General features: G+C 35.6%; 1 protein-coding gene across 1 annotated transcript in view; it reads right to left on the reverse strand.

The window, feature by feature from the left end:
• Positions 1–10,902, reverse strand: part of LOC138705577 (nuclear receptor subfamily 2 group E member 1-like) — a 53,777-nt gene extending 42,875 nt beyond the window's left edge. Inside the window, exons 1-2 of the mRNA XM_069834179.1 lie at positions 10,781–10,902; positions 8,364–8,479 (exon numbers count right to left, since the gene is read on the reverse strand). Of these exons, the coding sequence (XP_069690280.1) occupies positions 8,364–8,479; positions 10,781–10,902 (238 nt within the window). The remainder of the gene's footprint in view (positions 1–8,363; positions 8,480–10,780) is intronic.
• Between the last annotated feature and the right edge of the window lie 1,331 nt (positions 10,903–12,233).

Here is a 12,233-nt window from a genome sequence, read left to right on the forward strand (position 1 = left end):
AAATTACCCACAAATCAAGTACCCACGTTTGGAGAAAGAATAGTCTTCGTTGTGTGAACTTTCCAGTTTCGTACTACATTTCAAATAAGTCGTCTCAGCATCGTTGTGCGGCTATATTGGTTTTCATTTATAGTTCGCACTTCACTATCATAATAAGTTCAGAATTGTCATTGCAATCGGTTGTTTTTCTTATTCTGTTCTTTATTGTTCTCTTTTATTTATTGTACCTCTAAGTTTATTGAGCTTTACGTCTAAATCTTCGTTGATGTAGATGACATCATAACCGAAGTAACTGAAGTGGGATCTTTGTTCTATTATTTCGTCTCCCACAGAGATTTTTCATCGGATGGGATATTTGTCTTCTAACTCTATAGACTTGGTGGACAGTCTTTCTTCTCCTTTTACCATAACCTAACTTTCGCTTCCATACATTAAGCTAGCGAGTGAAATAGTATTATAAAATTTTAAATATTTTTCTTTACTATGCCCTTTAGATTTCTATGCTTTGTCTCACAGACGTGCTTAAACTTCATAGTTTCTGTTTGACATTATAGTCTGAATTCTCATTATTCATAGTTAATACGACCTTTACGCCACTCCTCTAGTCTCCATCGACTAGCGCTGCTTGAACGACAGGCAGGAGTGCTCACATTGTCGGCTATGTTTTGTTTGCTACGTCATATTAGCGACAATCTACTCAAATATTGGAGCAGCGGGTTACCCAACACATCGAGGGTTCTCACATGAATTTTCCATATGCATCGATCGGATTTCTCGTCAAGCCTAATAACACCAACAGCTATCACTAGGAAACCACTAGCTTCTGTCATCCACCACCAACACTAACACCGCACTATTGTCACCAATCCAATCGTCGGCACTATCACCATTAGCATGAACTGTGATAATGATCTTCATCATTGCAACCTTGACAGTTACTATGACTTTGTGGTATGCACCATACACTTCTCTTCGATTCGTAATAAATTACAACTCCAATGTTTTAATGATTTTACAAATAATTGATGTATGAAAGACAATCTTCTCTTCTGTTTAATCACCAGCAGTAAAAAAAAATATATATTATATATATATATATATATATATATATATATATATATATATATATATATATTCGACACCATGCTTTATGTAGCCCAGACAATCAAATTTTATTAGTACCTTCGTAATAATAGATTTACACAAATAAAACAAAGTTATGCTTTTAAAGGTACACTCTTAGATAAAAAAAAATGACCGGGCTCCAGATTCTATGTCCGATTCGGAAAACTTCGGGTGCATTCGTCAGAGCATGATATACACGCGGACGAATTTCTTGTTTCCAACATTCCACTGCCCCCACTATATGATGATTTTATAACAAGCTTCTTAAAGAAGAGAGTCATCGTCTCTCTCGCGTAGCGTAGTCGGTAGCATTGTGGTCTTGTATTAAAAAGGTTTGGAGTTCGAATCTCAGTCTATACCTTGTTTTTTTCATTCTCGTTTTTTACTTCTTGTATACTGATAATAACCAGTATTGTGAAATATTTAACAGAAAGTTAAATATTTACAAAGGGCAAGTTAGATACATAATAGCAATCCTTTCCCTTGTATCTTGTATTTAAAGAGATTAAACGAAATCTTCTCGGATAGAAATAAACAAAAATAAACCTTAAGTAAAAGAAATCCTTCTCGGATAGGAATAAACAAACATAATCCTTTTCTTTGTATTAAACAAAATTAAGAAATACATCTCGGAGACCAATAAACAAAAATCAAAATAGACAAAAAATTCAATACCGGGTATGTAATCACTCCGCATCTATAACCGCCTGCATCCTACGGGGTATGGATGCGATCAGGCGTCTCAGGTACTATCGACGTGAAGATACACGATCCCAAGCGTCCTCGATAATGTTCCAGAGTGCTCTTTTGTGGTCGGCCGACGTGGCATTGTATTTATCATCGCGTTCACAGTTTTCTTCACCTCCGACCACACATTTTCTAGGACATTCAGATCTGGTGAACAGGGAGGCCGTTCTATCAGTCTGATATATGGCCTCTCTGAAAACCATCTCATGACCTCGGCACATGTGTGAACACGATGATTATACTGTTGAAATATGATCTCATCATCATCAGGATATATCATCCGTACAGAGGGAAGCATAACGTTTTCCATTAAGACCTTATATTGTTGGGCATTAAGATTTCCGTCGAGCCGCCATAGAACACCCAGAACGTCACTGGACATCCAGCCCCACCATGGAACAGATACATGGCCACTGCGAAAGCGAGTTGCCACATCCGTAGGATCGTATCGGGATCCCCGTGAACGGTAGACTATTTGCCCCCCGTAATTGTCAGAGGAAAAAGTAACTTCGTCTGAAAATATCACCTTATTCCAATCGAAATTAACATTTACCTCTTCAAATGAAAGGCGGATAATCTGTGGTCATCAGAAATGCACCCTTTCGTTACTACCACTCTTGGATAACGTCCTACGTCCCGTAGACGTCTTATGACAGTGCGAGAAGATCCAGGGAAACGGGCATTTACTTTAATTCAAGAAGCAGATTGATGCGGGTTCGCTTCTACTTCTGCAACTAAAGCAGCGTCCTGTGCACGAGTTGAAACACAGCTTCTGCCAGAACCTGGTTGACGATGTGTAATTCCTTCTCTGGATAATCTCACCCATCTTCTAGCTGTGGAATCGTGTACTCCTAGTCGCCTACCTGCCTCAGTAGCTGAAAATCCGGCCTCCCTCCCAAGACAAAGAAGAGCTTGCCTACACGTATCTGGCCTCTGTCTTCTGTCAGCCATGTTACCCCTGATAATGACAAGAGAGAATGGTTGTTTCACATTTAATATGCGCAGTTACATGTGCGCAGATCTATGTTTTCAGAAGTTCCAGATGCCTCTGAATAAATTACACATCAATATAAAAATAAACATCTGACGTTCTTACGGAGTACACGACCTTGAATCGCCTACTCAAGAAGTAAGGCTGTTACCACGGAGCTATTACAAGGCAGATACGTAACGGCACTATTTACGAGTGTAGCCAGTATCTGGAACGCATTGGTTTTGTTTTTAACATTATTCATCTTGTTTTTGCAATACTATTAACATTATGATGATGATGATGATGATTATTATTATTATTATTATTATTATTATTATTATTATTATTATTATTATTGTGTTTGTAATACCATGAATATTATTATTGTTATTATTCTAGTTGTTGCAATATTATTATTATTATTATTATTCTTATTATTATTATTATTATTATTATTATTATTATTATTATTATTATTATTATTACTACTACTACTAATACTAATTTTAGTAACTGAACAATACTCCTTATGGAGAAGGGAGAAGATCCAAGAACTGAGCATTTACTTTAATTCAAGGGTAATTAGGAAGAAGTCTCCGATATTACTGAATGTTTTTGTTTAATTTTTCAACTAATCCCTAACTCCTGTGCACGTTAATAAATGTATCATTTGTTTCTAGGTAGAGAAAAAATAAAACGAAAAAAAAAAAAATATATATATATATATATATATATATATATATATATATATATATATATATATATATACTTACACGAAGGCGGATACGAACCCGGGTTTTCTGCGTGTGAAGTCAGAGTTTTACCACGGAGCTATAAACACAAACACAGTTCAAACAGTTGTTTGCCGATAAGAGTATGTTCTTGGATCTCGCTGGTTTCGTCCTTGCTACTCTGATTTTAGTCTTGTGTATCAGGCGCACAGCCGAACGGAACTTAGATAAATTTTCGCTTCAAGAGTCCGGTCATTTTTTTTTTTTTTGTCTAAGAGTGTACAAACCATCTTTGGTCCACAATTATTGCTAATAATAACACATTGGAGTACATTAATACTCTCCAGTATTTCGGTCACAATAGGTGTATCTCGTATTAAAATGTGACCATAAAGACACACAAATTCCAGTATTTGTGGGGACGATTTAGCAATGTTTTAAAAAATGCAAACAGAGAAGCTAAATTGAAGTTATACACGTATTAAAAAAAAAGTATTCAATATTTTAGAAGGTGCTAGTATGCATCAAAACAAGAAAATAATGTCTAATAAGCATGGGTCCTACAACACATACTTTCTGAGATCTGAACATTCGGTCATAGGAGGTGCTCAATGTTACGTCCATTTATGGCAATGCATTCCTCTGCCCCTCGGCGTAAGGAATCACGCAATCTTTGAAATTTGTTACAATACGTTAATAAGAAAGTCCTGATAACGATCCCCAGTTAATCTCTATTGTAGCACATATGACACTATTATCTATCACCGAGAACGCCTATCCATAAGTTGATTGAGAATCAGTGCTGATGCCTTGTTTCTTCAACTGCATGGAGATTTTCATCAGCTTACACATGCTGATTACGAAAATTCACAACACCATCTTTGCTGTATTGTAGGACAGAGAAATGCATTGCCATGAATGGACGTCACATTGAGCACCTCTTATGAATAAGTGTTCAGATCTAAAAAAGTATGTGTTGTAGGACCCATGTTTATTAGACATTATTTTCTTGTTTTGATGCATACTATCACCTCCTAAAATATTGGATACTTTTTTTAAAACCCTGTATAAAGTGATGGTAGTCTCAATACTTTTACGGATGTGAAAATTGGACACTTATAAAAATCAAACTAAAAGAATTTTGGCATCTGAAATGAGGTTTCTGAGATCAGGCCTATCTATACGTTGAGAGATCAAAAGCGAAACACAGAAGTTAGAGAAGATCTTGGTATATTCAATCTGGTAGAAGAAATAGGAAATTACAGGGGAATAAATTAATCTTGATATATAATGATGATGACGACGAAAGAAATTCCCCTTTTTTTAATTCATTGAAATGTAGACTTCCTCCATTTTATGTTATTTTATTTTTAATTTTATTAATTATATTTCTGTCCTATTCAATTTCACTCTGGTTATATTGTGCCGTATTCTAGAAGCCGTTCCACCGTAGTTGAAGCAAGGCTTAGTCATCTCGCGCAGGTTACATGGGCGGCAGCGCGTGGAAATCTTATGGAGTAGACGCATTTTCGTCCACAGCGCATCCATGCTCATGCTTCAACTACGGTGGAACGGCTTCTTTAAGTTATTAACATCCTATTCTAGTTACATGTGTCTCGGACTTCATTTATATTCTTTTCTATCTCTATTCCACTCTAGTTACTTTTTGTTTCAGTTATTTTTCTATTCAGTTATACTTATACAAAGTGGCCGGTAGTGCAGTTGGTAGAGTAACTGTCTACGGACTGAAAGGTCTTGAGTTATATCTCAGGTGATGGCGGGACTTTTCTCGTTGACAAACTTCCAGAATGGCCTCGGAATCCACTCGGTCTCCTGCCAACTGACTACTAGGTCTTTTCCGGAGATAAAAGTATGTCGGAACTTGGTGTCAACCACACCACCTCATTCTAGTGTTGTGGTCATGAACACATGAAGTTTTACCTCCATGCCCCTCAAGCGTCTTCTTGGTGTCTAAAAGAGATATGCAGGGCGTTTCAAAAGTCAATAATTTAAAGATGAAAAGTACAAACTGAAAGAAACAAAAAAGCTCCAATAAACATAGACCCTCAAATTAACCGTTCATGCGACTTCCTTTAGGCAAAGGAAGCCCTGTACCTTGGCCTGCTAGGTCATCGAATTTAATTCTTATTAGAGTTCTGTATTTGGGGTTATGTAAAAAGCCTGGTTTACACTTTTGAGGTCAACACTCTTCAGGAATTGCGGTTTTGGATTGAACGTTGAAGAGCACAACGTTGCGTATGCATGCACAATATTTTAAACATATCCTCTAGGTGAATTCAGTTTAGGATGTCTGCCGTCTCCTCTTAGTCAGCGAGGAATCTCGGCAGAAAATGTGCGCTACAGCTCTTTAAGAACCCATACCGACTAAGCGACTGCTGGCCTCACATCCATATGCTGAAGCAGAGGTGGACTATCCAACCAGAATGGAGGTATCGTGTGGTTAGCACGAAGATCCCCCCAGCCGTTATAGCAGGCATTCGTAACAGTATTTTCGTAGCTCCCCAATTGCATCACAATGCTTCATGTTTGTTTTACTCTCAGTAAAGGACGCAGTGCGTTGTTTCACCTCATCAATTGTACAATTTTATTCTGTTGGCACTTTACATTACCAGTCTGTTAGTCAGCTGTCTGAACTGTATTGAGTGATACGTATTTAAACCATGGTTAATTACACAGTATTGCAACAGGCATATCTTCAAATGCTCGTTTTGTAAGAACACTCTTCGGACAGTGTTTCTTGTTATCGATAACGGAACCTGTTTCTCGACATTTACTAAAGAATTTAACGACGCAATTTCGATAATGTTGTTGCCACGAAAATACCTCCGAAACTTGGCATAAGCAACTCGTACGACTTATTTTCAGTAGATAGGCCTACTTTTCAATAAAGAAAGTGTCTAACCATCCTAAATTCTTTATTATCGAGTGCTTTTAAGTCCGTTTAATTCGAGACTTGGTTGCAACGGCTGTAATGGTATCTTATTCGTGGCCTTAGTACATAATCTGCAAGCACAACATTTTGTGTTTATAAAATATTTGACATAAGATTCTTCCAGTTACTGCGTAAAAACCGTCCATTTACACACATTTTCTTTATTTCTCTAGACCCCTACCGATTTCGGTATCACATCTGCGTCTATGGTCATTAGGTGAGAGGTCACAATTACAGAAAGAAGTTTTAAGGTAAAATTATGTCGGACAATATTAAGATTTCGTTTCCTTACGTGCAAAGCAATTTTTAAATAGAAGTGTGAATTTTTTATTTTGAAGTAAATAGAATGTTAAAAACTGTAAGTGATTCAAATTGATTACTTATAACCGGTTTCATAATTCGAGCACTTAACTTGTATAATAATCAAATAGTGCTATACCACCAAAATTAAAAATAAAACACACAATATAATTGTATGTATTATATAGTTATTGAAATTGGCTGAGTCAATGCCTAACAAGAAACTGCCTATTGCAGTATATACTGGAAGGACTCGTGAACGGAAGAAAGTTTGTGACAGAAGAAGATATCAGATGATAGACAATATTAAGGTATATGGATCGTATGCGGAAACTAAGAGGAAGGTGGGAAGTAGGAAAGATTGGAGAATGTTGGATTTGCAGTGAAAGACCTGCCATTGGGCAGAAAATTATGAATATCGTTATTATAATGTAACCTGAAGTTAATATAACTACCAATCAAGTTCTGCAATCAAGATGAAATAAGTGGCTACGAAATGTGCTAAGAAAAGGATTTTGTCTCTGCATGTGGATTGTTTATTGTCCGTATTCGACAACTGTGAATATTGACTCCACCATTTTGTTAATATTACTGTATCTTCTTTTTTATTGATTGTAGTCTATTATTTTATTTCTATTGTTGTAATTATATTCTGTATTCTGTATATTTAAATTTAAATAATATAATATAAATAAATAAAATATACCATTGAAAGTAGAGTAAGTCTATCTGTGCGCAATCTTTGAAATAGCCATTCCTGTTTAATTTCTATCTGAAATAATAGCCTACATGTAATGAAAAGTTGTATCTCATTTTATAATCAGCTTCATTCAATTCTAACGTCAATTGCAGTCTAAGGATAGGCCTACATTTTTAGAACTTTGCGTAAGATTTTCCAGACAGTGTTGTAAGCCTATAGTAAGCCTATATGCAAATAAATGCTTAAAACATTAGCATTGCTGACTGATAACGGGTTTTTCTAGCTATGTTGTGGCTTTTATTAAGAGCACCTGCAATTTGAATGTCACTAATAAATGGCCGTCGCGATTTAATTCCTTTATGAACTGAACCAGTTTATTCAAGATTTTGAATTAATGCACGATAAGAAAACATGGTACAAGGGCAGTCCCTTCGATGCATTTTTGTCAGAAATCTTATTAATTTAGCAGGGAGATTTCTACCACAAAACTAATTCTTTCTTGAAAGTTTAAAACCTTTTTCTCAGACTTGGAAAATATGTGTGATGTACAAGTCAAATAGTTAACAAATTTGTTTATTTTTCAAAGCGCATTTATTTCATCATAAGAATGGAACTGTTTTATTTTGCACGGAATATCAAAATCCTCTTCTTCATTTATTCCATAGCTGCTTCATCCTGATGGCTCAATTTTTTGGCAATTATATTAATTTCAACTGTGTTAATTTAAAGTAGCTCTACATTTTTTTATGGATTAAACCTCTTAATTATTAGTTCACGGCGTAACAATATTAAAATTAAAACATAATTTTGCTATTTTTCTTTTGGTGAACTTACCGTCTTTCTTCATGTTGACTTGCAGACACTTGTTGAAGCGGCACGCCTGGCATTGGTTCCGTCGCGTGACGTCAACCACGCAGCGTCCGTTCTCCTTGCACACGTAGTCCAGATTCCTGCAACATTCACACGACAGTTCATTTAAAGTTCCTGACATGAAAGAGAATAGTTGTTCACGATTACATAACATTTGATTGTGTTTGCACTTGGAGTTTCATCGTTCCATTCTATATTTCTCTTAACACAACTTCACACTACTGCCGCATGTTGCCGTCATCTTATTTTCTAAGTGAATTTAGCCTGTACGAGTATGTAGGCACTTCGCTTGAACGAACATGTAGTATTTATACACTTCTCATAGTTGTACAATAAAAGTGTAAAGTGTAAAAGTGTAAATTTAATATGTAGGCTAGTGCATGTTATGAACTGCTCCTACAATGTAAGAAGATTCATGTCCTACGTTTGAATATATCCACATAGGCCTATAAGTTAGAGGCTACATTGCAGTAACAGATTATGCTTAAAAATAAATGCAAATCATACAGTGCGCCCGTTTTATTTCCTTACAGATATGCGGCACTTCACTCTCTGCAGCTGCGATACCGGCTTCCGCTATGCAGCCCTCAAGGTAATTACAAAAGAATTTGTTAGACAGTCACTAATAATTATCACTTAATTGTTATGACTAGACTTCGGATTTTAGGTAAAAACCTATTTTAATCCTTAAAAGATAAGTACATAAAAACTTGCAAGTACATGTTTCGTATAAAACTATGCCTAAAATTGGTATTTTAATAGCACCTAAACATGCCTATTTTGACGAAAAAGTCTATTTTGATCTATTAACTATGTTTTATCTCTAATAAGTCAAAACAACCATTTTTTATTTCGAAAATTTGTGTTTTAAATTCCATTAATGTGTTCCTGGTTCTGTTGGATATAAAGTACGGGATAAACTGGAGCAAGTTCTGCAGAGAAATGTAGGATTGAAGGACTTGCGTACTGGTTCAGATATCTTAGCAGGGTAAAACACGGATTTACAATGTAACATTCCTGTCCATCTAGTGTCAAAATTGAAATAAGCTCCTGTTACTTCAGTGGATGTGGAGCGTTCATTTTCAGCATACAAATTGCGTTGAGTGTCAGACGGCATTGCTTTTTAGTTGAAATTTTTGAAAAAAGTATTAGTAATTTATTGTTAAGCTAATTATGGACATTAGCGAACAGGGCTTAGTAAAAATTGATTATATTTGACTTGTTTTTGTACTGAATTTATGTCTAAAACTTATTTTTCACATTTAATTGTTTAGTTTATATATAACTAGTTAGATATTTGTTGTTCTTGTACTATTAGTAGTAGTGGTGGTAACGGTGTATAAGCATTTAAAATTATTAAATTCTATAAGTGAATTCCTGATGATTTGGAACATGTATCTAAAGAAAATATTATTTTTAGAGCCTATTTTCAATTCTTTAGAGGCTATTTCCTACACTTTTAAGCCTGTTTTAGGCATCACATTTTAACGACCTAAAAATCCGTACCATAGTTATGAGATGAAAAATTAAGTAAATGTAGCTTTATTTAGAAACATTTTACATCAAGTATTACATCGTCCAGTTTTTCCTGTGTGAAAACATAGTGCCGCCCCCTCTACGCTTTTTGCCTTTTATACTTCCAGTTTCTCTTAGTTGTGAAGAATGAGTAGGAACTCCGACACATGAGGTGACAGGTGACACACCGCACTCTTATGGGTTTAAGCTTAGAATTGTTTCTTAGGTTGCAATGAAAGGGTTAAAGTACATATCCAAGTATTTTATTATTATTATTATTAACTTATTATTATTATTATTATTATTATTATTATTATTATTATTATTATTATTATTAATTGGAATTATTTAATACTATCACCGAGTGTTTACCCATTTGCAGATAAATAAATACATACATGGAAATTCATATTTGCACTTGTGTCGTAGTTAATAATGAGTGCATGGGAAACATAATTACGCCTAAAAGTCGCTGAAGTAAACCGAGAAACACTCATTCCTATCACACGATTACCACAAAAGGAATTCTCGCTCATACATCCAGAACTAGCAAAAAACTTATTTTCTTCCCTAGGGATTGGCGGAGTCCAATTGTTTTATGTTTGTCCTTTGTTAATTTGTCATCTGAGACCCTGATCTTAGCTGAAGCACAAAGCGTGACCCATGTACGGGAAACTCGTAAAACAGCTGCAAAAAATAAAACGGACGCATTCTGTTTTGAAATGTACAAGACGTTAATTTTTTCAATCACGCATCCCACTATTCTCCTTGATCGGACTTGTTATGGTGTCAGAATAAAGAGAGAAGTTATTAAGTCTATTAAAGAGTTTACATTTTTATCTCGGAAAATGCATTATTGCACCCACCTTCTGATACTCCTCTTGAAGAAGCCCCTGCAACCGTCGCAGCTAGGCACACCGTAATGCTTTCCCGACGCTTTGTCCCCACACACTCTACATAACGAGTCGTTTTTGCTCCCTGCTTCCATGCTGCAACATAAAATAAATCATTTGTTATGTCAGATGTCCATTGTCTTTTCGACAGCCAATGCTAGAAACACTAATGAATCAAGTGCAATTGTTTGCTTGCACTATGTTAGCGGAGTAGAATTGACAGAAGGACAGATTTTGAGTTCCAGAAAGGCTCAACCTGCTATAAAAGTAATCACGAGAGCTTCAGCGGGGTGAAATGCGGCCGGACCGTGGTGCTAATTACGTCAATGCCTAATTTCTAGATCCTGCTTTCTTGTAAGTTACTATTCTGTTTAGTAGATAGATAGGGATTTATTCAACAATTACACATACATTTTACTAATACAGAATTTACCCTTAAATCCAGTACACGGATCTTTTGACCTTACGTGCTTTACAAAACAGGCCTTATTATGTTTCGCTTTTCACTCACAATAATTGAATCGGTCGGAGCTAAAAGGAATTAAGTCACTTTTGACAACTTTTCAGGAGAAGCAAAAAATATTCCACTAATAACACAAATATTATATTTTTATGTTATAGAAGACAAAATAATATTTAAAAGTCGTAGTTCCTTCTTCTACTGTTCCATGCGCATGACATCAGTTGTTCAAATTGTTGCAAAACCCAAAACTTCATATTTTGACTTAATTCCTTTTAGCTCCGACCGATTCAATTATAATCTGACCACTCTCCATAAAAACACACATAGATTAATATGTGGAAGTTACAAAACACATACAACATGTATCCTATCCCATCCTAACAAAACACAGTATAACAACATGTACTCCACCCTAACAAAACACAGTATAACAACATGTTTCCCATCCTAACAAAACACAGTATAACAACATGTTTCCCATCCTAACAAAACACAGTATAACAACATGTACCCCACCCTAACAAAACAGTATAACATACAGTATATCTCCCATCCCACCCTAACAAAACACAGTATAACAACATGTACCCCACCCTAACAAAACAGTATAACATACAGTATATCTCCCATCCCACCCTAACAAAACACAGTATAACAACATGTACCCCACCCTAACAAAACAGTATAACATACAGTATATCTCCCATCCCACCCTAACAAAACACAGTATAACAACATGTACCCCACCCTAACAAAACAGTATAACATACAGTATATCTCCCATCCCACCCTAACAAAACACAGTATAACAACATGTACCCCACCCTAACAAAACAGTATAACATACAGTATATCTCCCATCCCACCCTAACAAAACACAGTATAACAACATGTACCCCACCCTAACAAAACAGTATAACATACAGTATATCTCCCATCCCACCCTAACAAAACACAGTATAA

The sequence above is a fragment of the Periplaneta americana genome, chromosome 9, assembly GCF_040183065.1.
Source record: "Periplaneta americana isolate PAMFEO1 chromosome 9, P.americana_PAMFEO1_priV1, whole genome shotgun sequence".
In the NCBI taxonomy this organism is placed as follows: Eukaryota; Metazoa; Arthropoda; class Insecta; order Blattodea; family Blattidae; genus Periplaneta; species Periplaneta americana.